The 21566-nt window shown below is 29.6% G+C and overlaps 10 protein-coding genes and 1 non-coding gene across 11 annotated transcripts; 6 read left to right on the top strand and 5 right to left on the bottom strand.

The window, feature by feature from the left end:
* Positions 1–589: 589 nt before the first annotated feature.
* On the bottom strand, positions 590–3280 carry COG4 (Golgi transport complex subunit COG4; the record flags this gene model as incomplete). Its single annotated transcript, XM_064856897.1, has 1 exon — positions 590–3280. One exon carries the CDS (start codon positions 3278–3280, stop codon positions 590–592), a length of 2691 nt encoding a protein of 896 aa, XP_064716030.1.
* Positions 3281–3946: 666 nt separating this feature from the next.
* PWA37_000211 (Eisosome component PIL1/LSP1 family protein) lies at positions 3947–4990 on the bottom strand (the record flags this gene model as incomplete). Its single annotated transcript, XM_064856896.1, has 1 exon — positions 3947–4990. The coding sequence occupies one exon, from the start codon at positions 4988–4990 to the stop codon at positions 3947–3949; it is 1044 nt and encodes a 347-aa protein (XP_064716029.1).
* Positions 4991–6014: 1024 nt separating this feature from the next.
* On the bottom strand, positions 6015–6656 carry YTH1 (cleavage polyadenylation factor RNA-binding subunit YTH1; the record flags this gene model as incomplete). Its single annotated transcript, XM_064856895.1, has 1 exon — positions 6015–6656. The coding sequence occupies one exon, from the start codon at positions 6654–6656 to the stop codon at positions 6015–6017; it is 642 nt and encodes a 213-aa protein (XP_064716028.1).
* Positions 6657–7160: 504 nt separating this feature from the next.
* On the top strand, positions 7161–8420 carry RPN7 (proteasome regulatory particle lid subunit RPN7; the record flags this gene model as incomplete). Its single annotated transcript, XM_064856894.1, has 1 exon — positions 7161–8420. One exon carries the CDS (start codon positions 7161–7163, stop codon positions 8418–8420), a length of 1260 nt encoding a protein of 419 aa, XP_064716027.1.
* A 2185-nt stretch (positions 8421–10605) lies between these two features.
* On the top strand, positions 10606–10679 carry PWA37_000208. Its single transcript has one exon. It is a non-coding gene; the product is annotated as a tRNA-Thr (tRNA).
* Positions 10680–11888: 1209 nt separating this feature from the next.
* GLD1 (Gld1p) lies at positions 11889–12758 on the top strand (the record flags this gene model as incomplete). The annotated part of the gene is made up of 1 exon (XM_064856893.1): positions 11889–12758. One exon carries the CDS (start codon positions 11889–11891, stop codon positions 12756–12758), a length of 870 nt encoding a protein of 289 aa, XP_064716026.1.
* Positions 12759–12981: 223 nt separating this feature from the next.
* On the bottom strand, positions 12982–13986 carry RPC40 (DNA-directed RNA polymerase core subunit RPC40; the record flags this gene model as incomplete). The annotated part of the gene is made up of 1 exon (XM_064856892.1): positions 12982–13986. One exon carries the CDS (start codon positions 13984–13986, stop codon positions 12982–12984), a length of 1005 nt encoding a protein of 334 aa, XP_064716025.1.
* Positions 13987–15074: 1088 nt separating this feature from the next.
* ERG12 (mevalonate kinase) lies at positions 15075–16286 on the top strand (the record flags this gene model as incomplete). The annotated part of the gene is made up of 1 exon (XM_064856891.1): positions 15075–16286. One exon carries the CDS (start codon positions 15075–15077, stop codon positions 16284–16286), a length of 1212 nt encoding a protein of 403 aa, XP_064716024.1.
* Positions 16287–16969: 683 nt separating this feature from the next.
* On the top strand, positions 16970–18997 carry KIP2 (Kip2p; the record flags this gene model as incomplete). The annotated part of the gene is made up of 1 exon (XM_064856890.1): positions 16970–18997. The coding sequence occupies one exon, from the start codon at positions 16970–16972 to the stop codon at positions 18995–18997; it is 2028 nt and encodes a 675-aa protein (XP_064716023.1).
* A 515-nt stretch (positions 18998–19512) lies between these two features.
* PRM4 (pheromone-regulated protein PRM4) lies at positions 19513–20232 on the top strand (the record flags this gene model as incomplete). The annotated part of the gene is made up of 1 exon (XM_064856889.1): positions 19513–20232. The coding sequence occupies one exon, from the start codon at positions 19513–19515 to the stop codon at positions 20230–20232; it is 720 nt and encodes a 239-aa protein (XP_064716022.1).
* A 145-nt stretch (positions 20233–20377) lies between these two features.
* Positions 20378–21328, bottom strand: TGS1 (RNA methyltransferase; the record flags this gene model as incomplete). The annotated part of the gene is made up of 1 exon (XM_064856888.1): positions 20378–21328. The coding sequence occupies one exon, from the start codon at positions 21326–21328 to the stop codon at positions 20378–20380; it is 951 nt and encodes a 316-aa protein (XP_064716021.1).
* Positions 21329–21566: the final 238 nt, after the last annotated feature.

The raw sequence follows: 21566 nt of genomic DNA, 5'->3' as shown, positions 1-21566 counted from the left end.
CAATATTTTTTGGATCTTCAAGTTCTTAAGCTCTGTTATTTATTGAATATTATTTCAAGTAGCAGGAATTTATGCTCTCCTTTAATATCTATAATAGTAAATGATTTTAAGAGAATAAATGGTAAATACAGGAATGAGCCTAACTAAATACAGATCCAGAGTTGTGAAACTAATAGTATCAATGTATATCTGATACTAAGTCGGATGATTGCACTCTGTAATGATATTTTGTTAATCAAAGTTTATGAGGCGTATATTTAGTGATGAGTTATTGTTAAATTTTTCATATTATTATTTATTATTTATTTTTTTTTCTTAATTAATCTTCTATCTTTAAATTTTCAAACTTCGTTTTCAGTGATATTTATAATACTTATAAAAATGAAAATATGTAGTTATAGTAACAGCAGTAATATCTAAAACACATAAGAGTAACAATTATTAAAGTGATCATACTACAAGTGATGCAATATATAACTGTTAATATCGAGAAATATGTAAGTATATGTGTATGTATATATAAATACACCTGGTTACTTGCATTTATCCATTCTCAATAGTGATGTAGAATAAAGATTTGCTGACTTATTTATATTCTCCTGTCCACCTTTAAGTTTCTTGCTTGGATACGTTCTTGAGGACTTAACACCCATTTAATAGATGTAACTAATTCTTCCTTTACATCACCTGAAAAGACATCGAAGTCATCATCATCAAATCCTAATATTAGGACTATTTGGGTTAATTTAGTAAAACTGTTTCTAATAGAATAATGAGTACCACAAATCACTTCTATAAAGAGGCTCAATTCTCTATCCAATTTTATTGCCCCCAATTCGTTAACTTTTAAATTCCATAATTTCTTTTCAAGTAAATGTTTTAGGAAATTCACAATTAATTCTAATAAGTCAGTGTAAGCTCGCTGATATAGTACATTTTGGTATGGCTGCATCATTTGATTCCATTTCTTAATAAATGTGTTTATATCTCTCATATTTTCAAAATTTTCAATGCCACAAACATATTTGTTTTGTGATGTATTAACAAATAGAGAATCAAGTAAAGGTTTGATCTTAGGAAGACATACTGTTTGGAATAAATATTTAATGGACCAATTTTGCAATTTTTTCACTTGTATAGCTACTTTATCTTCACAATTAAAAAGTAATTTTTTAATTTTATCAGCTTCCGCATAGAAGGGGAAATTATCAATTAACAATTTTGGATTATCCTCTATAATTTCTTGAATTAACAATTTTCTCATTGCTAAGACAACAAGATAGGATGTATTTATGTATATCAAATAGTGATGTAATGCCAATATTGATTCTGAATTGTCTTCTTCAACAGCCACAACTGATTGTAAATTCGATTGGATATTAGCAAATGCACCCCTGAGGTTAAATTTTCCAGTAGTTGAAGTTGATGTCGCCATAGGAGTGTTGTTATGTAAAACATTGGAAGTAGTTGATATACCGATACTATCTGGACCATTATAAAGTTTTGAAACAGATGATCTTGGTGATTTAATACCTTCTTTATCTTGTTCCTGTGGAAATAATTTAGTCTGATATTTTTTTAACTTTATCATTGAGCCTGTTGATAATTTATTTTGTGAATACTTAAATTTGTTTTGAAGAAACTTAACAAGAAATTCATTTTGAATAAATTTAGGTAATTGTGTTAATAAATTTTCAAGGATATTGAATTGTCCTGTGTTGACACTATTAATCAAAGTTTGTCTTAATAATAGTGTTAAGTCTTCTAAGACAGAGCTTATTGGCCAAGAGGACAAGTCTTCATGTACTATTGGATCATCTACAATTAATTCGTTCAATGATGGTGTTTCTTCCAATTCAATACTTCTCTTGAATGATGTTAGTAGATAGTTATAACTTATTTCTTGAAATAATTGAATACTCTTATCTTTTTGTAGTCTTCTTAGGAAACTACCATCAGATATCGGAGGCGCCACTGATAAGATAGTATCTTTATTTTTGGAATTGTCTGTGTCAATAGAGCTATTATCGCTGCTTTCAGTTTTATGATCCTTAAAAGTCATATTTATATCAACAGAAGAATTTGTAATGGGTTCTAAATCAGAATTTAAAAATTCCTTCCATCTTACAGAAAAGAATCTACAGTACATTGACCAGTTTTGTAAAAAACATGAAAATTCATTGATTAATGATTTGAGCTTTAATAAATTATTATTATTATTATTATTATTATTATTATTATTATTATTGCTTATATCTTTTTTGTTAATCACACCATTTTCATTATCATTGTTTGTATCGTCATTATCAGCATTTTGGCTATTATTAGATTGCGATAAATTTGATAGTTTTTTTTCTTGGAAATAATTCCATACAAGACAACATTGCAATTCAACTTCAATCTCTATTTTTTCCATCACGTATGTCATATATTTAATCCCATAAGTTTTAGATATAATCTTTGAATGTTCGTTAATAATAGTAGATACAATTTTGAATAATTGCAATAAAATCAAGTCAAATCTTGAATCTAATTTCATAGATCCCATAGTAAACTTTTGATTTTCTTGAGCAATCATACTAGTTATATATTTAGAATACAAATTTAAACCTAATGTTGGTTCGTTAATTAGGGGGAACAATTGAAAAAATTTGGTTAGAATTGGGATATCATTATTTACCATTGCTTTTGAGAAATTTTCTTTAAAAAGATCGCGTAATTGATCTGTCCACATTGTGAGTAATTCTGGTACAGAATACGGTAAATCTGGTGTTGGAATGATTGCCTGTGCAAATTTAGATTCTAAAATACTCTTGGGTAACTGGTTGACTTCATAAATCCCCTTTGCAGCTACTAGATAATTGTGTTGTTGGAGAGCAGAGTCAATTAATTTGATGTTATTTTTCAAAGTTCTGGTTGATTCAAGAAAGGCTAAGGTTTCTTCCAAATATTTGTGTTCTATATCATTATTATAAATATCAGAATGAATTGTTTTAGCAGCTTGATTAGATTCCGACAAAGGAGTCAAAATATTATGAAACTGGGCTAAAGATGATGTTAGATCAGTTCTTTTTAATTCGATTTTTCTGACTTGTTTGTTTTGTTGAATTTGAGTGTCATGAATGAAGTCGTTCAATATTTGGGTCTTCTTTATATGGTCATGTTTAATTATATTTGTTAATTTATTAACCTGAGATAATGTAGATAATTTAGTTAGAAGTAAAGAATATTTGGCCAGACTTTTAGATAACTGATCATCAGAAATAGAATCAATTTCCATAATGCAATACCAGAGTGATGATGTGGACAGGTTATGAGTGGAATTTTCGAGCACAACTAAAGGGCTGCTAAACTAACAAAAAAAAAAGTATTCTAATTTTTCGATCTCAGAGTTGTTGTATATACGCGTGTGTTCATGAAGAAAATAGTATAGTTTTTGTAGATAGTGGTGAAAACTCTTTACTGTAAAGTTTTACTGGATTTAATTTTTTTTTGTCTTAATGAGACGTAAAAATCCGAAATAAAAAGTATGTAAATAACTAGGTATATTTATTGAGAAATATGAAAGATGCAAGGATGTTAGACATAAGCAACATATCAAGTAGAAATATTGAACACTATATAGCTATTATGGGTTCATTTGAAATTACATAACAATGACGTTGTATGTGTATATAGATATATAGATATAATATATATAGATAATTGATGATGGTTGTTAGAATATGTAAAATAATTAGGTTTTATAAAAAAAAAAAGAAGAGATAAAAAATGATCGAAAAAAAAAAAGAAAATTAACTATTAATAACAAAAGAGTCAGTTTAAAAATTTTATTTTGGGAAGAGTACACAAACATATAAAGAGAGAAAGAAGGATCAGGAAGGAAAAAGAGATGTTTTAGAAGAGAGCATAAACAAGGCTTAGGAGGTGGATGCAAGAAAAAGCCTTATAATGATTGCTGTATACGATCAGTAACATTTTGTATATCAATATCATTGCTTTCTTCAATAATATCATTCTTATAGTTTATATTATCATTATTATCATTATTATCATTATTATATTCATCTACATTATCAGCAATCCATTCATTTTCTTGTTCTCTTTCAGGATTTTCATCAGAAGATGAGTCAAGTTCATATTCAATGTTTGGTTCATTAATTAGGCTTAAGGTTGGTTTAACTTGAGCATTATCTAAAGTCCATTCGTTTAAAGCATGTTCTGCATCGATGATTATTTGTTTGGATGCTTCATATCCGTCATATGCAGGTCTTGTTTCGCCTGGAGTTACCGGTGAATCATCTAACAATTCTAATAAAACTTTACCATAACCAGCAATCAATGCAATTTTTTCGGAGTGTTCAATAATCGAATCAAATTGATACTGAAAGGCCATTTTCAATTTGGATCTTGTAATATTTGATAATTGTGCTTCTGCTACTAAAGATTCGGCTTCAGCACGGACCAATTCTTGTTCCAAGACCTCTATCTTGGCTAGGTTGTTTGGGTCTTTATATTTCAAATAAGCAATCTTATCATCAATTTTCAATTTTCTGTCACGAGACCCTTGAATAGAATTTTCGATATCTCTAATGGATTTCAAAGTCAATCTATACTGATCATATCGGTCAATAAACTGATCATCCAATTCACTGATCTCATAAATTAATACACCAAGTTTATCAGTTATATCTGAAACGTCATCATCATTTTCCAATCCCCATAACGATAGTTGTTGGGCGGCTTGACGTCTTTCCATAGATGAAATTTCCATAGCTCTTAAAACATTTTTCTCAATTTTAACTAATTGTGCCAATTTTCTAGCTAATTGAGGGCCCAATGCACCTGCATAATTCTTTCTAAATGTGAAAGCCAGACCACCACGATAACCGAAAAACCTTCCCTTTGTTGTGGATACTGGTGGAGGTGGGTTTTGGAGTTGTGATTGAGTTGGAGCCCTTGAATTCCGTAAAGAATATGTTTTATGCATAGTTAATAAGTTACTAAAGGAGCAAAAAGTAAATAAATAAAGTAGAGTAGAGGAAAATAGAATAAATTAGATTGGATTGAACTGTACTATAAAATGTGATTATTTGCTAATAAATGTCACTTAATGTTCTTTATATATATCTTTCTTCTTTAATTTCTATACTATTAATTTTGATATCTACTTAGTTTATCCTTCTTGATTTTAAGTGTCAAGGAACAACAATAAAAGCACACAAAAATTGACAAAAAAAGATGCACAATAACTTTGGACATTAATAAAACATTGCCATATTTATATATTTTAACAGTAAATAAAGGTAAAAATACGGTTTCTAGTCTTCTTTTTTTTTATATTCAATATTTTCAATAAGTCCATAGTTTGTGTCACCTTTTTTTTCTCCTTTTATATCCTTTAAGCTCCTCAGTCGTAATGTATTATGTTATATTGTGTTGCATTGTATTATACTATTTACCTGTTTGTTGTCAAAATTTTGGATGTTTGTTCCTTTTTTTTTATCTTTTTTTTTTTGTATGTGTCTACTGTGATATATTTCACCGTATTGTATACTGATAGAATACACAAACATGCAGGTAACAATGTCAATGATAATTTTTACCACCAGTAGTAATGTTTTAAAGAATATTTGCTTGTTGTAATCATTGTTTTGTCATATTCTTTTTTGTTCTTTCCTTTCCCTTCACAAAAAAAAAAGGAAGAAAACAAGATGCAACAAAAGGGGAGTTCTGTTTCTTCATCTTCCTCCCTCCCCTTTTTTGTTTGTTTTTTTTTTTGTTTTTGTTTTCTCTTTTGTTTTGGTTCCAAGAATTGCATGTATTGTGGGGTATTTTTGTGAAAAAAGGGTAAGTTTACCTGTGTCTGTTAGCTTTTTGTATGAGTTGTTTGGTTTGTGTTGAGACACCTTTTTTTCACTTTTTTCACTTTTTCACTTTTTCTTTTCTAAGTGTGTGCGCAGATGAATGAATATAGTCGTAATTTGCTCCTTTTGCTGTTGTTTGTCCGGTCGTTATATTTCACCATTCACTATTGCATTTAATCTCCGTTCAATGGCCTCATCCATCTTTCTTGTATTGATCTCATAGTCCTTACGTATGGTGACTCTCTGTTGGATTACCGAATCCAATAATACGTTATCATAGAACAATGCGTGTGATTCGTCGCATTGAGGACCCTTGGGACAAAATCCGTTTAAATATAATTGACAAACATTCTCCTTTTTCACGTGTCTCTTAGGGCATTGTGGACCCTCCTTGCAAAACCCTAAATCATAGTATGGACATCTTGGTATCTTCGATTGTGGGTCCACATGTAAATATTGACATTCAGGTGATTGTGTACAATACCCATTTTTTGCATAATACACACATTCAGGCATCTTTCGGAGATTATATTCATGTAAGTATTCACATTGATCACCCTTCTTGCACAACCCTCGTAGCCAATGTTTACACACAATCTTGTTCTTGAAGTTTAGTAACACATGTTTCTTTGGGCACTGTATTCCAAGTGGACAGGATGTGGATCCTATCTTTGGATCATAATCCTCGCATATGGGACGATCGGGATCTCCATTAAAACTATATTCTTGTTGTAAAAATGGTTCAAAACGAAATGGATATTTTTCTGTATTTGGGTGTATTAATGACATTTCATATATGAATATATATATATGTGTGTGTGTGCGATCTGAAGTTGTATATAACAGATTATTATAAGGCAGTTGATATAGGAAACCCTAGAATATTCTACTAGAGTACATGTATGTATATACATGTGTGTGTGCGCAGGTTATAAGTGTTTGTTACCGCTATCATCTTCTTTCAAAATTCTGCATTTTTTTTATTTTGTCTTGCACACATGATATAGCCAAAATAGTAATTTCTCAAAATCATTTTGTACGGTGGATCCGTGGGGTTATTTAAAAAAAAATAATAAGGTGTTAAATCTTGTGTATGTTCAACAGAGTAATGTACAGTGTTTGTTCTAATCAAATTATAATTATTTTAATATCTTGCAAAGCCCAATAAGTCCTCCTACAAGCAACTTAGGAATCTAACAATTGTAAAGTATATACAAGAGACATCACAGTTATAAATTATTGTTCTATCTAATATACATTACTTATTCATAAACTCTACAAAAATCAATTGAAATGACCAGACAGGAAAGTGATAGTGAAGAAGAAAATGTTATTCAAGAACCAGAAGTGTTGATGGTTCCTAATTTTGTGGTATCCGATAAAACATTTCTTTTATCCCTCTATCAGAATGACAAAAATGATAATGTGGACAATACTAAGAAGTTGGCTTTGATTCAAGAGATTATTGATTTAATTGATAAAGATGAAATGGGTCCATTCTATAAATATATCACGACTGAATTGGGGTTATTTCCGTTTGATCAAAATAAATATGAGGATTTAATAAAATTAAATGAAAAGAAACTAAAAGAGTTGAATGAGAATATTCAAACTTTGGAGAAAAATGACGAAGGTGCATTGGAATTGTCCATCAGTTGGAACAAATTAGGTGCATACTATACGCAGATTGGTGATTTCGAAAACGCAAAGCATATCCTATTAGGTAAGGCATTCGAGACCGCAATATCTATCGGTGCAAAGATTGATATTTTGCTTATGATCGTTAGACTTGGTTTCTTCTATGATGATAAAAACTTCATTAAAGAAAAATTACAAGAAATCGAATCTCTAATTGAAAAAGGTGGTGACTGGGAAAGAAGGAATAGATATAAAACTTATATGGGTATTTATTCGTTATCAGTCAGAGAATTTAATAAAGCTGCAGAGTTATTAGTCGATTCTTTAGCTACGTTCACTTCAGTTGAATTAACATCATATGAAAACATTGCTATGTATGCTTCTGTAGCTGGTCTTTTCGCTTTAGAAAGAACGGATTTAAAGACTAAGATTATTGATTCACCAGAACTTCTATCCATTATGACTTCTACCCCTGCATTACAATCAATCACATCATTGACTATATCTCTTTACACTTCAGAATATTCAAGTTTCTTTCCTTACTTATTGGAAACCTATGAAAATGTTTTAATTCCTTCCAAATATTTGAACAAGCATGCAAATTATTTCATCAGGGAAATGAGAAGAAAATGTTATGCACAGCTGTTAGATTCATATAAAACTTTATCTTTGCAATCAATGGCTAATTCATTTGGGGTCTCAGTGGATTTTTTAGATGATGATCTATCTAAATTTATTCCGAACAAAAAATTAAATTGTATCATCGATAGAGTTAATGGTATAGTAGAAACAAATAGACCAGATAATAAGAATTCTCAATACCAATTGCTTATTAAGAATGGTGATTCATTATTAACCAAATTACAGAAGTATTCGGCTGCAGTAAAATTAACTGGTGAAGATCGTGTAGTATAATATATGTATATATGTATATATAATTATGTGTGGTCAATTTATTTCTTGTGTATTCATTTAATTTTTCTTTTTTTTATTCTTTGTGTTTTTAGCTTTTTTATGATCAAGCATAAAAGGGTTATTTTGTCATTCGATTGATTGCAGTGAGACAAAAGGAAAAGAGTAATAAAATAGTAATGATGATAAAATAACTAATGAAAGATGAAACAAACCTCAACAACTACTATTATTTGTTGTTTTGTTTTTCTGAAATTTATAAAAATAAATAAAGAGTGGAGCATTATAAGATAAAATCCAAGCATCTAGATATTTGTATAGATAATAGTTATATATTAATAAGTACTTCATATCAATACATGTGTTTAGCACCCTATTAGCAGTGGTCCGATAACGTACATTTCGTATTTTATTTTTTTGGGTAATTTACAATATATTACTTGTTAATTATTATTTTTTTTTATTTACTTGGAAATATTTTTACCTGAAACAAATATCTAAAAGGGCGAAATTGAAAATCTAATGTCTATAAAATTAGTTGCATAAATTGAATTACTTAAAAAATTGTTTTAATTCTTTGATCGCGCATTTTTTTTACTGTGATTGTTGAATTGTAGACACTATATTTTTACAAGTATAGTTTTTAATATCTAGCTTGTAATATACAAAAAAAAATGTTTTGTTGTATTGTTAAAAGGTTTTTCTTCATTCTGCAAAAAAAACCAAAATCATATATTTAGAACAAACTGTAAATTTTGAAAAAAAATTATTACAAAAAAAAATATTTCAAAATACAGAACTATAATTCTTTTTATATTTACCCAACAAATTCATATTAACAATTTACACGATACATAAAGATAAACTAATAAGTACTATTAATCATAACACTATTATAGTTTGTAAAAGGAATAGCAATCAAAAAATAAGTGAGAATAACTGATTAGTCACCAAACTAAAAATACATATTAAAACAAAGAAATAAAAATTAATAAAATAAAGTTTACAATCTACCTTTAAATAATTAAGGTAACGATAATATATATTTGCCAGGGAATAGACATTATACACATTAAGTTTCTTTATTAAGGACTTTTTTCTATATCATTAAGAATTATAATAAAGAAGAATAAAATTCTTTCAAGAAAACAGATATTTAAAAAGAGACTTAAAAAGACGAAGAATTAATTTACATTCATGTATAAACATAATATATAATTATGTATATTATTTGTATATGTTTTTTAATAAACCAGAGGTCCAATTTACCAGCAACTTAAGTCATGAATATGGTAAACACAAACACTATATATATAACATAGAAGAACAACGAGCAATTATATAAGCTCAATTAACTAATAATAAAGATATGGATTACTAATTCATTAATATACCAAGTTGAATAGTGGATCGAGTTCCAGAAAACATATAAAAGGTCAACATTTTCTGAAGATGAAAACTACCTTCCGTCACTTCCCTCTTATACATAATTATATACTGTATATATAAAAACAACAAACAAGATACTAAGCTAAATAATAATAGGCAAGGTAGCGATAAGCTTAAATATAAAAGCTCGATATAGCCGTTAATATATAAAGATGGTATTAATAATTGCATCATCGATTGTATCAAATATTATCTCGATTATTAATAGATTATCCGTTTGATACTTCTAGCACTTCCCCAAATAAAACTGAAATCTTTAACCACCTCATATCACGGAAAAAGTCGTTGTAGAATAGAATAATAATTACCATGATTAGAGAATTGAGGTGCAGTTCTAATCCACTAGTGCACCTAGATTAATGTAATAAATCTTAGGGTTTGAATCAGTCAGATCATTAATGTGCTAATCCGAATAATCGATCGAGCTCCAGAAAACATATAAAAGGACAACGTTTTCTGGAGATAAAAGACCATCTTCCATAACCGTTTCTTGTGAATAATATATATATTATATATAAACATAAATAAAAAAACAAGCAAGTAACAAGTCAAGTAACTTCGAATAAGTACATTAGCTCAATATAAGCCGCTTAATATATAAGACCGTTTTAGTAATTATACTATCGACTATAGTTGATTACTGTCTCGATTATTTGGATTACTATTAATATTATTTGCGCTTCCCTGGAATACACAAAGAACTTCACCATACCAAACTACGACAAAAGCGTCTCCAGAGTGCCTCTTTAGCTTAGTGGTAGAGCGTTGCACTTGTAATGCAAAGGTCGCTAGTTCAATTCTGGCAAGTGGCATTTAATTTTTATTCAAATTTTTGTATATCATTTTATACGATTACTGTAATAGATGAAATCCCTATTACGAGAGATATACTCTTCTAGATTCTAAAACAGTTAAATATAGCTTGATTTGTTGCCTATATAAAATATATAAACTATACTCTACATAAGGAGTAAACTAATATACACAGATATACAGATAAACATAGTCATATAAACAAGATAAAAAAGAAAAACAAGCACGTCGTCACTGACTAAAGAGTTTACAACATCGTTTATAGTGATATCTGGATTTCATATGTCACAATACCTGCTTAGTATAGTTTCCGATAACCGGTAGATCAAATATGTTTAAGATATTTTCGTAATAATTATTAAGTTTCTACCATTTTTAATTTTTGTGATAATGAATTACCAAGCCTATAGTATGTGTATGAGCTAGTAACAGGTCAAGTGCTGTTAATCCATTATTTTTACGAAAAATAGTGTATATCAGGCTGTATGACAATTCCTTTGCCATAACAATATAATATCATAAGAAACTTTTAAAGAGAATATATGATATTATATTAATTATAGCTGTAGCTTGAAGTATTGGATAAATAAATATATATTAATTATCTAATATACCACGTAACTACTAAACTTTTTTTTTTACATTTTTTTAAAAACACTACATACATATGAGGTTAAATAAAACATATAATTGTGTTAAATCAGCCAAGTAAATACTACGTATTTACATAAATATATAAAATCGTTACTGCAGTCTCATAAGTTTGGATACATTCCATCAGATATCAACAAAGAATGTTTAACTAAACGCTTAAAGAATCGACTAACACTATCGTAGCTCAAATTACTCATTTATATAGTGATTTTATATAATTTAGTATCAATGACAACTATAGCATACACGCTGACCTGTATATGTATATATACAAAAGTCTAACGTCATACTTTCAAAAATTTACCAATATCTCCCTTTTTCATCCTATCCTCTATTATATACGAATTTAATTGTATGATGTTTTATAAAATTTCGAAAAATGTGATTGATTTTTCTTGACTTTTCACATAAGTATTCAAGTATTCAACCTATCCCCCTAATTACAGAAATACACAGTGAATACACATAAATGCGGAATACGAACTAAAGGGATAGAAAAGAAGAGAGAAAACCTCAATAATGACTTGTTAATCAGATAATAAGATTAGGATAAGAATGAATTCCATAGATGATACGTCAACACATTGTAGATCTAGAAAGGTCTTCAAACTAAGGAAGAAGAATGCCCAGAAACATTTGACAAAAAATACTATCCTATTAGGCTACATATTAATAATTTATCAATATATTAAGTTCAGCACATCTTCATGGATCCTTGTATTTCGACTCATCCTTCAAACGTTAATTTCTAATCCGTTTCCTGGTGATAGTCAACTAGTAAGAGTAATTCAAAGAGTAAGAAACAATAACAATAACACCACTGATACAGCTACTAATAGTCCTAATAATGCTACAGACACCAATAGGTATTCGTTTGCAATAAATAATATGACAGCTTCAATTCCAGGCGCTTTTAGTGAAGGTATTTCTACATCACAGAATAATGAATCTTTTAATATCGATGAGGAAGTCATAAATTTTAAGAAAAGATTACGAACATCTTTATTTCATGCTATAATCTTAATTAATATTACTGTGCTTATTTATCGACTTTTCAATCGAATCAATTTTATAGATATGTCTGATGGAAACGGATTGATAGATACTGGTTTAACTAATACTCCCTCGATATTTTTAAATGGTAATGGTGTTAGTCAAGGTGAATTGAGAGGCGGCTTGACATTTCAACTTATTGGTGAAAGATTACCGACCAATAATTATGTAGCTAATTTGCAGATATGGTTCCTTGATTTATTTATATTCTTAAGTCAATATACATTATTAACTTTGACAAGTATTAACTTTATTAAATTGGGTTATAAAGAACCAAAAGAAATCAGATATACAAAAAGTGATGGATATGATGGATTTTTGGTTGCTACCCAAATCAATTATTCAGAAGCATTGAATGAATTTTTATCCTAAAAATACATACATACATATACATATATGGCATGATCAATCCTTTTCACTTAATGCAACCTTTCCTTAAATTATAAAAGATCATATTTACGTTTATAGATATACATACTAAATTTATAATAAATCACATAAAATATCTCTTTCAGTCAATATATATGTATATTATTCATTTTCTTTAATCTTTCGTACATGTTTATTTTTTTTTTCCATATATGTTGATCTTCATTTATTGACTTATTGGACAATTCTTTAAATATTCAGCTTTATTCTTTAAAATTCTAACAGATTTAAAAAAGATTTCTTCAGGTGTCATAGCACCAGTACTCTCCACATTGAAGATGAAATGATCTCTAATTCTACCCAATTTTACTTTACCTTCGAACTCTTCATGTCTTAGGACCTCTCTTGACACTGTATCCTTTCTAGCATCTTTAACAAATGCTTCACCATCGCTGTTGATTCCAATGACACCCTTTGGGAAACATTTTTGAAATTTTTCAGCCAAGTCACCCTTGATTGATTCAGTAATATTAATATGTGGTAATAGTCTATAAGAAGCGGTACCTACTGGAGAAAATTTAGCATGATCTCCACCAACACCAAGAATACAATGTGCCCTTAAGGAAATTTCTTGACCAGGCCTTAGTTTAGCTAATAAAATATCAGGATCACATGGAACTACTGGACAATTAGCAAAAGTTTCGACTTGTTTACCTTGAGGTTCAAATTTAAGATCACGTGCATAAATATGAGAATTGTTGTATAGTATCTTCGGGTCAGTGCAATCTTTTGGAGCATCTGGATTTCTTGTACACTTAACATTTAGTGTCAAAACGATAGTATTTTCATCATTGAATCTTTCATCTTCTGGTAAAGATTGATCAACCCAAGTTAACATATCTGGATCTACTTTTAATGGGATCAGACCTATTCTATGAGCTAAGACTTCATCCTGAATGACAGATGTATTATTTAAGAAGTAAACATATTCGGCAGCAACTGATGGTACTTCTGAGATCATAATACGACGAAAGGCATTTGCAATGGAAGTGTCAATGTGAATTAAATCGAAATTTGCTTCCCTTTCAGTTAAACTTGAAATTTGGATATCAAAAGTATCTCTAAATTTTTCAACATCCCATGCATTTTCACCACTAGAAGAAAACCCTGGGAAATCAGTAGATGTAGTATTTGTGACACGGTTGTATTCAATACCAACTATGTTAGACATTATCAAGTCAAATATTTAATATATGGAGAATGGAGGGGGAAAAACAAATAAACTCCTGGAATTTTAATAGAGCTTTTTCTTGTTTACTAATAATAATATGTATGTATTACTATTACCAAACAACACTTTTCAATCCATTTATGTAACCATATATCTATGTACCTCATCGCTATGTCTTATAAAAAAATTTTTTTTTATCTGTTCTTTAATTTTTTTTTCACAATTTTTTTTTTATTTTTCATCTTTTCTCGAGACCGGGCAAAACCAAAAGAAGAAAAGAAAAGACAGAGGGCCGTTTCACAGCACACAAGAAATTTGCAAATGCTTATTCCAACCTAAAATAAAACATTTCGGGAATCATTGCGGAATTGTTCCGCAACGTTTGGAAAAGATATATTCTTTCGGAAACTTGGTTCTCCCAGTTACTGATTACTAATCGTGATGATTCATTCTTTGTAATCTCCCCTCTCTTTTCATTTTGTCATCTGTCAGAAGAAAGAAGGAAATGAGCATAACATATATATATATACATACATACAAGAGCTGACAAAGTCACATGTGCAATAAATATATACTCAGATATGTTTGTCTATGTGTATTCATGTTTATAAAGATACCATGTTTCTATTTATTCAAATGCATATAATATTTTAATAATTCGAATATTTAGTGATAAAAAAGAATTCCAATAAGTAAAATAGCTGTATACTATAGATAAAGTTACTATATATATTACTTCCCAATTCACTAATTCCTTAGCTTACCGACTGCAATCTCATAAATAAATATATGAAATATTATCAATTTCTTCTACTATACTCGTAAAATATATTCTGGTTAGTTTTTTTTTTCTTTTCCGTTATTTTTCCCTCATGTTCTTTTAAATGTTCCTGTGCCTCGAAACAAAAAAAAAAAATACGTATATAAAAAAAATAAAATAACTATTAAAATGCATGTATGAACATGTAATAAAATACCGGGAAATCTTTTAGAGCATTTTTGAACCATCAACTCTTTCCCTTTTCTCTTCGAAAGAAACTATTTTTCTAACGGAGACAAACCACTCCACAGGATAATATAGACGTATAATGCAACCGCCATTCTTAACATCCGCTCCGGCCAAAGTTATTCTATTCGGTGAACATTCTGCCGTATATGGGAAACATGCCATTGCTGCCAGTATTCATTCTTTAAGAACCTATCTATATGTAACACCCACAGCTGACAACGCAATCACTTTGAATTTTCCAGATATTAAGCTATACTATACATGGGAAAGCAATTCCTTATCCAAAATACCATCTCCATCTGCTTCCATCGAAATCAATGACACAATCGATCAGCAGGTAGCCGAACAAATCCAAAACTTAATCAAAGAATCCAATATCGTTGATCCATTACATGCCAATGCTGCTTTCTGTTTCTTATATCTTTATAAATGTCTAATTCCAAATACCTCTAGTCTCAAATTCACAATGGTTTCCACATCCCCAATTGGTGCTGGTCTAGGCTCATCTGCTGCTGTATCTGTTGCACTTTCGTACGCTATGTTACAATTGGCTAATCAACAAACCAACAAAGATTTGATTAATAAATGGGCATTTGTCGGTGAAAAATGTATTCATGGTAATCCATCTGGTGTTGACAATTTAGTCTCAACCCATGGTGGTGCAATTCTTTATAAAAAGGGTACTGAGGCTAAATTACTAGATTTGTCGAATAATCCATTGGAAATTCTATTAACATATACGAAAGTACCACGTTCCACAAAAACTTTAGTTAGTAATGTCAGACAATTATATGAAATATATCCAGATATTATCACACCAGTCTTAGATTCCATGGACTCAATTGCATGTAAAGCTAGTCACATTTTAACTCAAAACGAACCTGATTTCCAATCTATAGCATCTTTAGTTGATATAAATCAAGGTTTATTACAATCACTAGGCGTGTCTCATGAGACTATTGCCAAAATTTGCCTGTTGTCCGAGCAGCTTCATATTGGCCCAACTAAACTAACTGGAGCTGGGGGCGGTGGATGTACTCTTACCTTAATCCAGGACTCAACTAATGTACAAAAATTTAAAGAAACCTTAACAGACACATATGGATTTGATACCATAGAGACCCAATTAGGTGGCGATGGTTGTCTTCTTGTTCCAAATGATGATCTAAACGGTGACGTTATTAAACAGCTTGATAAATTATTTGAAGAATCAGAGTCCAACAAAGTTAACAAAGATATCATAGATTCATTGTTATTACCAGGTCCAAATCAAAAATTACCTTGGAAATGAGTAATAATCATATGTTACTTTATGCACGCACATTATTACACAGTATATATTTATATAAACCTTCAAACAAGTAGAAGATAAAAAGGTAAAAACTGAAAAATAACTCATATTAATATAAAATACACTTGCATTTTCTTAGTAATTTTCTGTCTTTTAGGTAAGTAAAGTGTAGGGTATAAGCACATATTTCACTCACTTTATATTAGCAACATACTGTAGTCGTTATTATGATGCTCTATTATTAAAATCTTGCACGCAGGTTTTATCTCTGTATATCTAGTTAGTTTTACCAACTTGTTCACATCTTTCCAAACCTTCTTTTCCAGTTTCAACAGAAAATTGAGTTGAATTATCTCTTTCTAAAAGTCTTATAGTGTTTATTGTAATTGCCAATATCATTCTTCCTACACCTATATATCCTTTTTATTTGTTTCTCAGTATTTTGCTTTTTCGTTTTATTAATATTTTACATATCTGAGAAATATTTGGTTCTTTTCCAAAAATGGAAATCTAAGATCAAAATTTTAGAAAAGACTTCTTTTTTATTATCAAGAACAGAATATACAGTAATATATAGAGTAAGTATTAATTCACTAAGCAATTACATCTCAAAACACTCAGCAATGTTAAAAAACTTACCAAAAGAGATAAGGACAAATAAGTAGCATCGTGCCTGTTCTACCATGCTTACATCAAAAGCTAGTCCAAGTCCCGATATGAGACGACAATCAATACGATCACAATTTAATACACCGAAGACTAATCCTACATTATCATGTCTATCGCCATCACTTTCTACTGTATCTTCGTATTCCAATCTTAGAAGACCTTCAAGGCCTCGACGTACATCTATCAGTTCAACGACTAGCGGTAATTCTACATCCTCATTAACTTCTGTATCGACCACATCCTCTACCATCAAGAAACGATTTTTTTCATCATCTTCAAATAATGGATACACTCTAGAGAAAACCTCTTCACAGAGATATACTGGAACCATTACTGTAGCAATTCGAATTAAACCAATAGCAGAGTTAATTCCTCAGTGGACTGCAATAAATTCAAACCAAATTTCACATCCTGATCATGGAGACTTCACATTTGATCATGTTTTTAGCCCTCAATGCGATAATCATACAATTTTTAATCAAATTGGATCAGAATTAGTTGATAAATTATTTGATGGATTTAATTCTACGCTTTTTGCTTACGGTATGACAGGTTCTGGAAAAACTTATACTATGCTTGGTGAGGGATATACTGAAAAAGGGATTGTAGAATTATGTGGATCATACTTATTCGATAAAACAGAAAATGATCCTAATCATAGATTCAATATAACTGTATCGTATTTAGAAATATACAATGAAAAGATTCATGATTTATTAGATCCAACCAAGAATAACGAAAATTTAAAATTAAGAGGGGATCATACAATACAAGGTAATGGAATTCATGTTGCTGGATTGACAGAAAGAAATTGCCAAGATTGTAATGAACTTATGAAATGGGTCAAAATGGGTGAATTATCCCGTAAAACTGGAAAAACAGATTATAATATAAGAAGTTCTCGCTCCCATGCCATTATTCAAATCAAATTAATTTCAACCGACACTTATACTAGCACAATTAGAAGTAATATACTGTCTTTATGCGATTTAGCTGGTTCTGAAAGAGCCAGTGGACAAATAGAAAGAAGAAAAGAAGGTGCATATATAAACAAATCTTTATTAGCACTTGGTACAGTAATCTCTAAATTAAGTGCTGAATCAAACATAAAAGAAAATGTAAGTAGTAGTTCTAATACTAATAATGGTTTGAGCCATATTCCCTATAGAGATTCAAAATTGACAAGATTATTACAACCTGCACTAAGCGGCAATAGTATAATAACCACAATATGTACAATTGACCCTAAAAAGGATGCATATGCAGAAACAATAAATACATTAAGATTTGGTTCTAGAGCTAAAAATGTGTCCTTAAGTATATCTAAAAGATCTATCAATGCTGGTTTGGCATACAATGGTAATATGAATAACAATACATCTGATTTAGAAAAAGATCGAAAAATCAGGGAATTAACGAATTTAGTAAAAGAACATGAAAATACTATCCAGGAATTAAAACAGAATATAATGATTCCTCAATTTATTGATAGAGGTTTGATGATAAGTTATGAAAACCCTAATTCAAATTCAAAGTTTGTAGAGACTAATCTAAGCAATGAAAATCTAGTTTTTGAAAACAAGTTATTAAAGGATAAAATACAACACTTAGAAAAATTATTAGATAAGGATGTTTTAGAACTACAAGACACTCAGATTGTGGAGATTGTAGAAATGTTACCTATAGAAGTTGGAGGACTATTGGAGACAAAGGTTCAAGGTTTAGAATCAGAGATTAGACAATATAAATTATATACTAAACAATTAGAAGATAAATTATTTCAACTCCAACAGAAGAACCAAGAACACAAGTGCAAAGAAAATCTTAACACCGAAAGTGTAAGTCCTGCATCAGATTTGGATTATAATAATCGATATAAAGAGTTCGAAGATTTAATACAATTGAAAGAAGATAAAATAAATGACTTACAAAAAATGTTAGAACGGAAAGATATGATGATTGAAGCTTTGCAAAGTTCCAAGAGGATTAGAGATCGTACTTTTAACTCGATGGCTAATGATTATAGCGATCCAACTGCATAAACTCTAGAGCTTGTCAATATATAATTCATAGAAAATATAAAAAACCAATAGATAGAGGAAAAAAAATCTCATAATTAATCCTTAGAGAAAAATATATATTGCCATTTCTTTTCTGATTATTTCTTCTAATCTTCAGTTATCTTTGCTTTTACCATACCAATGGTATTCTTTTTCACGCTTTTAGAAATTGCAATTTAATTACCTACATACAATAAAAAAACAGCCAAAACAAAAAAAAAAGAAATGATTATATAATTTAGTCATTAAAAGGGAACACAAAGGCACACAGCAAAATTGATGATTTTATTTGAGTCATCACTTACAAGCTTTTAAGGTAAAAAAAATACTATACAAAACTTTTAACAAGAAGTTTATGTTGAATGATTAGAATTTAAAGACTATTTTTTTCAGATCTAGTTTCTTTTCCCTTAATTTCAACGTGAAATAATTAAACCCACTAACTGCTGCTAATAAGAAAATAGTAATTCGTCTGTCAAAAACCAACCAACAATAAAATGAAACAAAGTATTAAAACCAGGAAAATTGGAACGTTGACACTAATATTAATAATGATAATAATATGTACTATTTTTACTACTGTCTCTAATAAAACATTGTCATACTATAATACAGACAATGGGTTTATTCAACCTAACAGTGATATACGTTGGTTACCTATACATAGTAACTATAAAGATATTCAAAGTAGCACAACAGAAGAGCAAAAGAATGTCATTAATAAGATAGAAAGTATTAAAAAGGAGGTACAGTTCAACCAACACAACATTCCAAAAAATAACATTAATGTAGAATCAAAAACTTTAGAAAATACTAGACAAAGCCTAAAACGACATAAAGTTGATCTAGAGTTTCAAAGGATAATAGATATATCACCTTTAGTTCTATTTTTTGAGTCGAGTAACAAAAATAGCTTAAAAATTAAAAATATAATACTAAATGAATATGAAGTATACCCTGAAATAACAATAGTTGATTTCGACAAATACTTTAACAAAGATGAACTTAAATCATATGTTCAGGAAAGCGTTCATTTAAATCCTACAGGTATCAGTAATTCCACATATTTATTTTTAAAGGGAACCCCAATTATCTATCATGAATTAGAGGACAAATTTCTAGAGCTGCATTCGAAAAACTTTTTTGCTGAGAAGATTAAAAAAATCTGTAAAGGTTCTATATTATTTAATAAAATATACCTACCGTCGAATAATTGACAATGATGAAAAGTAAAACAAAAATAAAATTGTTGCTGGAATATTCTCTGCATCATTTGAAACAATTACAATCATTATGTAAACTTATGCAAATGTTTAATGAAATAGCAAAATTATGAGATATATCACCCAAAAATATCTATCTCTAGCCATTTATATCATACAAATCAATATTAGATATTGAAGATTGAGGTTGTTTTGAATTTGGTTCAGAGCTATCTGACAGATCAGTATCAATGTTAATGACATTACTGTTTTCTTGTATACTCCGCGTTTCTTCATCTTCAGTTTGATAATACATGAGGGAATCACCCCACATACATAATATCCCCTTCATAAAACCATTTTGTTTTACATATAGTACTTTACATTTCACATCTGGACCAAATACTCTACTCGTAGCTTGTGATAATTGACTTAGATTTGAATTTCTTGGCAAGAATATTATAATATTGCTACTCAATTGCTTGAACGTTTCAAGTAATGATGTGATACCCATTGGTATTAGCATAGTCTCTAGGTCATATAAACCAGACTTAAGATATTGTGGCCCTCCCCAAGGTGGAGATGCAAAGATACAATCGATAGTCTCTTTACTCAACCATGATTTGTTTCTCTTAGCAAACGTTCTAGACCAAGATCCATATCTCAACCATAAATGATCGTCAACATTATAAGCATGACTGTTCATTGCAGTACAATAAAGATGTTCCAAATTGTTATCTATCCCAATAACACGAGGAAATACTTTAGCAAACTGGATTGAATTTCCACCACCACCGCAAAATACATCCATTATACAACGTGCTTGAGGTAAACATGCTTTGATAAATTGAGATAAAAATCTTGCAATATCTTCCGGAGTAACACTAAACCACAGTTCAGGAGTCATATAAATTTGGTTTCCATCTATTTTAGAAAACAAATGTTTTCTATTCTTCCAGTATTTTTTTAACCTTTGATCTTCTAGGGGTTTCCCCGGCTTTACTCTATAAGTATCTGATTTAATGACCGGCTTCAATTTAGAATATCTCTTAGGAGATCTTCTAGACAAACTTTTTAGAAAATGCGAAGCATGAAATAATTTCTTACCCATTTAAGTTTAAGTAAATATACAAAACACTAAAAAAAGAAAAAAGAGAAGAATATGATTTCCTAAGTTATTTTTTTATCTTGAAATTAGCTGTAGAATACTAGCTGATGCTTGATCTATCTGTCTAGTTTCTTCTATATTCAACTCAGTTTTCTCTATGATAAAAGAATAAGTGGAACAAAAAAAAATCCTTTACTATTGAATAACTTAATTGATAGAGAAAATGATAGTTAGACAGACA

Source organism: Arxiozyma heterogenica, assembly GCF_036370985.1.
Source record: "Arxiozyma heterogenica strain weizmannii chromosome Unknown scaffold_11, whole genome shotgun sequence".
Lineage (NCBI taxonomy): Eukaryota > Fungi > Ascomycota > Saccharomycetes > Saccharomycetales > Saccharomycetaceae > Arxiozyma > Arxiozyma heterogenica.
Note: the sequence above shows the minus strand (reverse complement) of the source record. Positions and strands in the feature narration are given on the sequence as shown.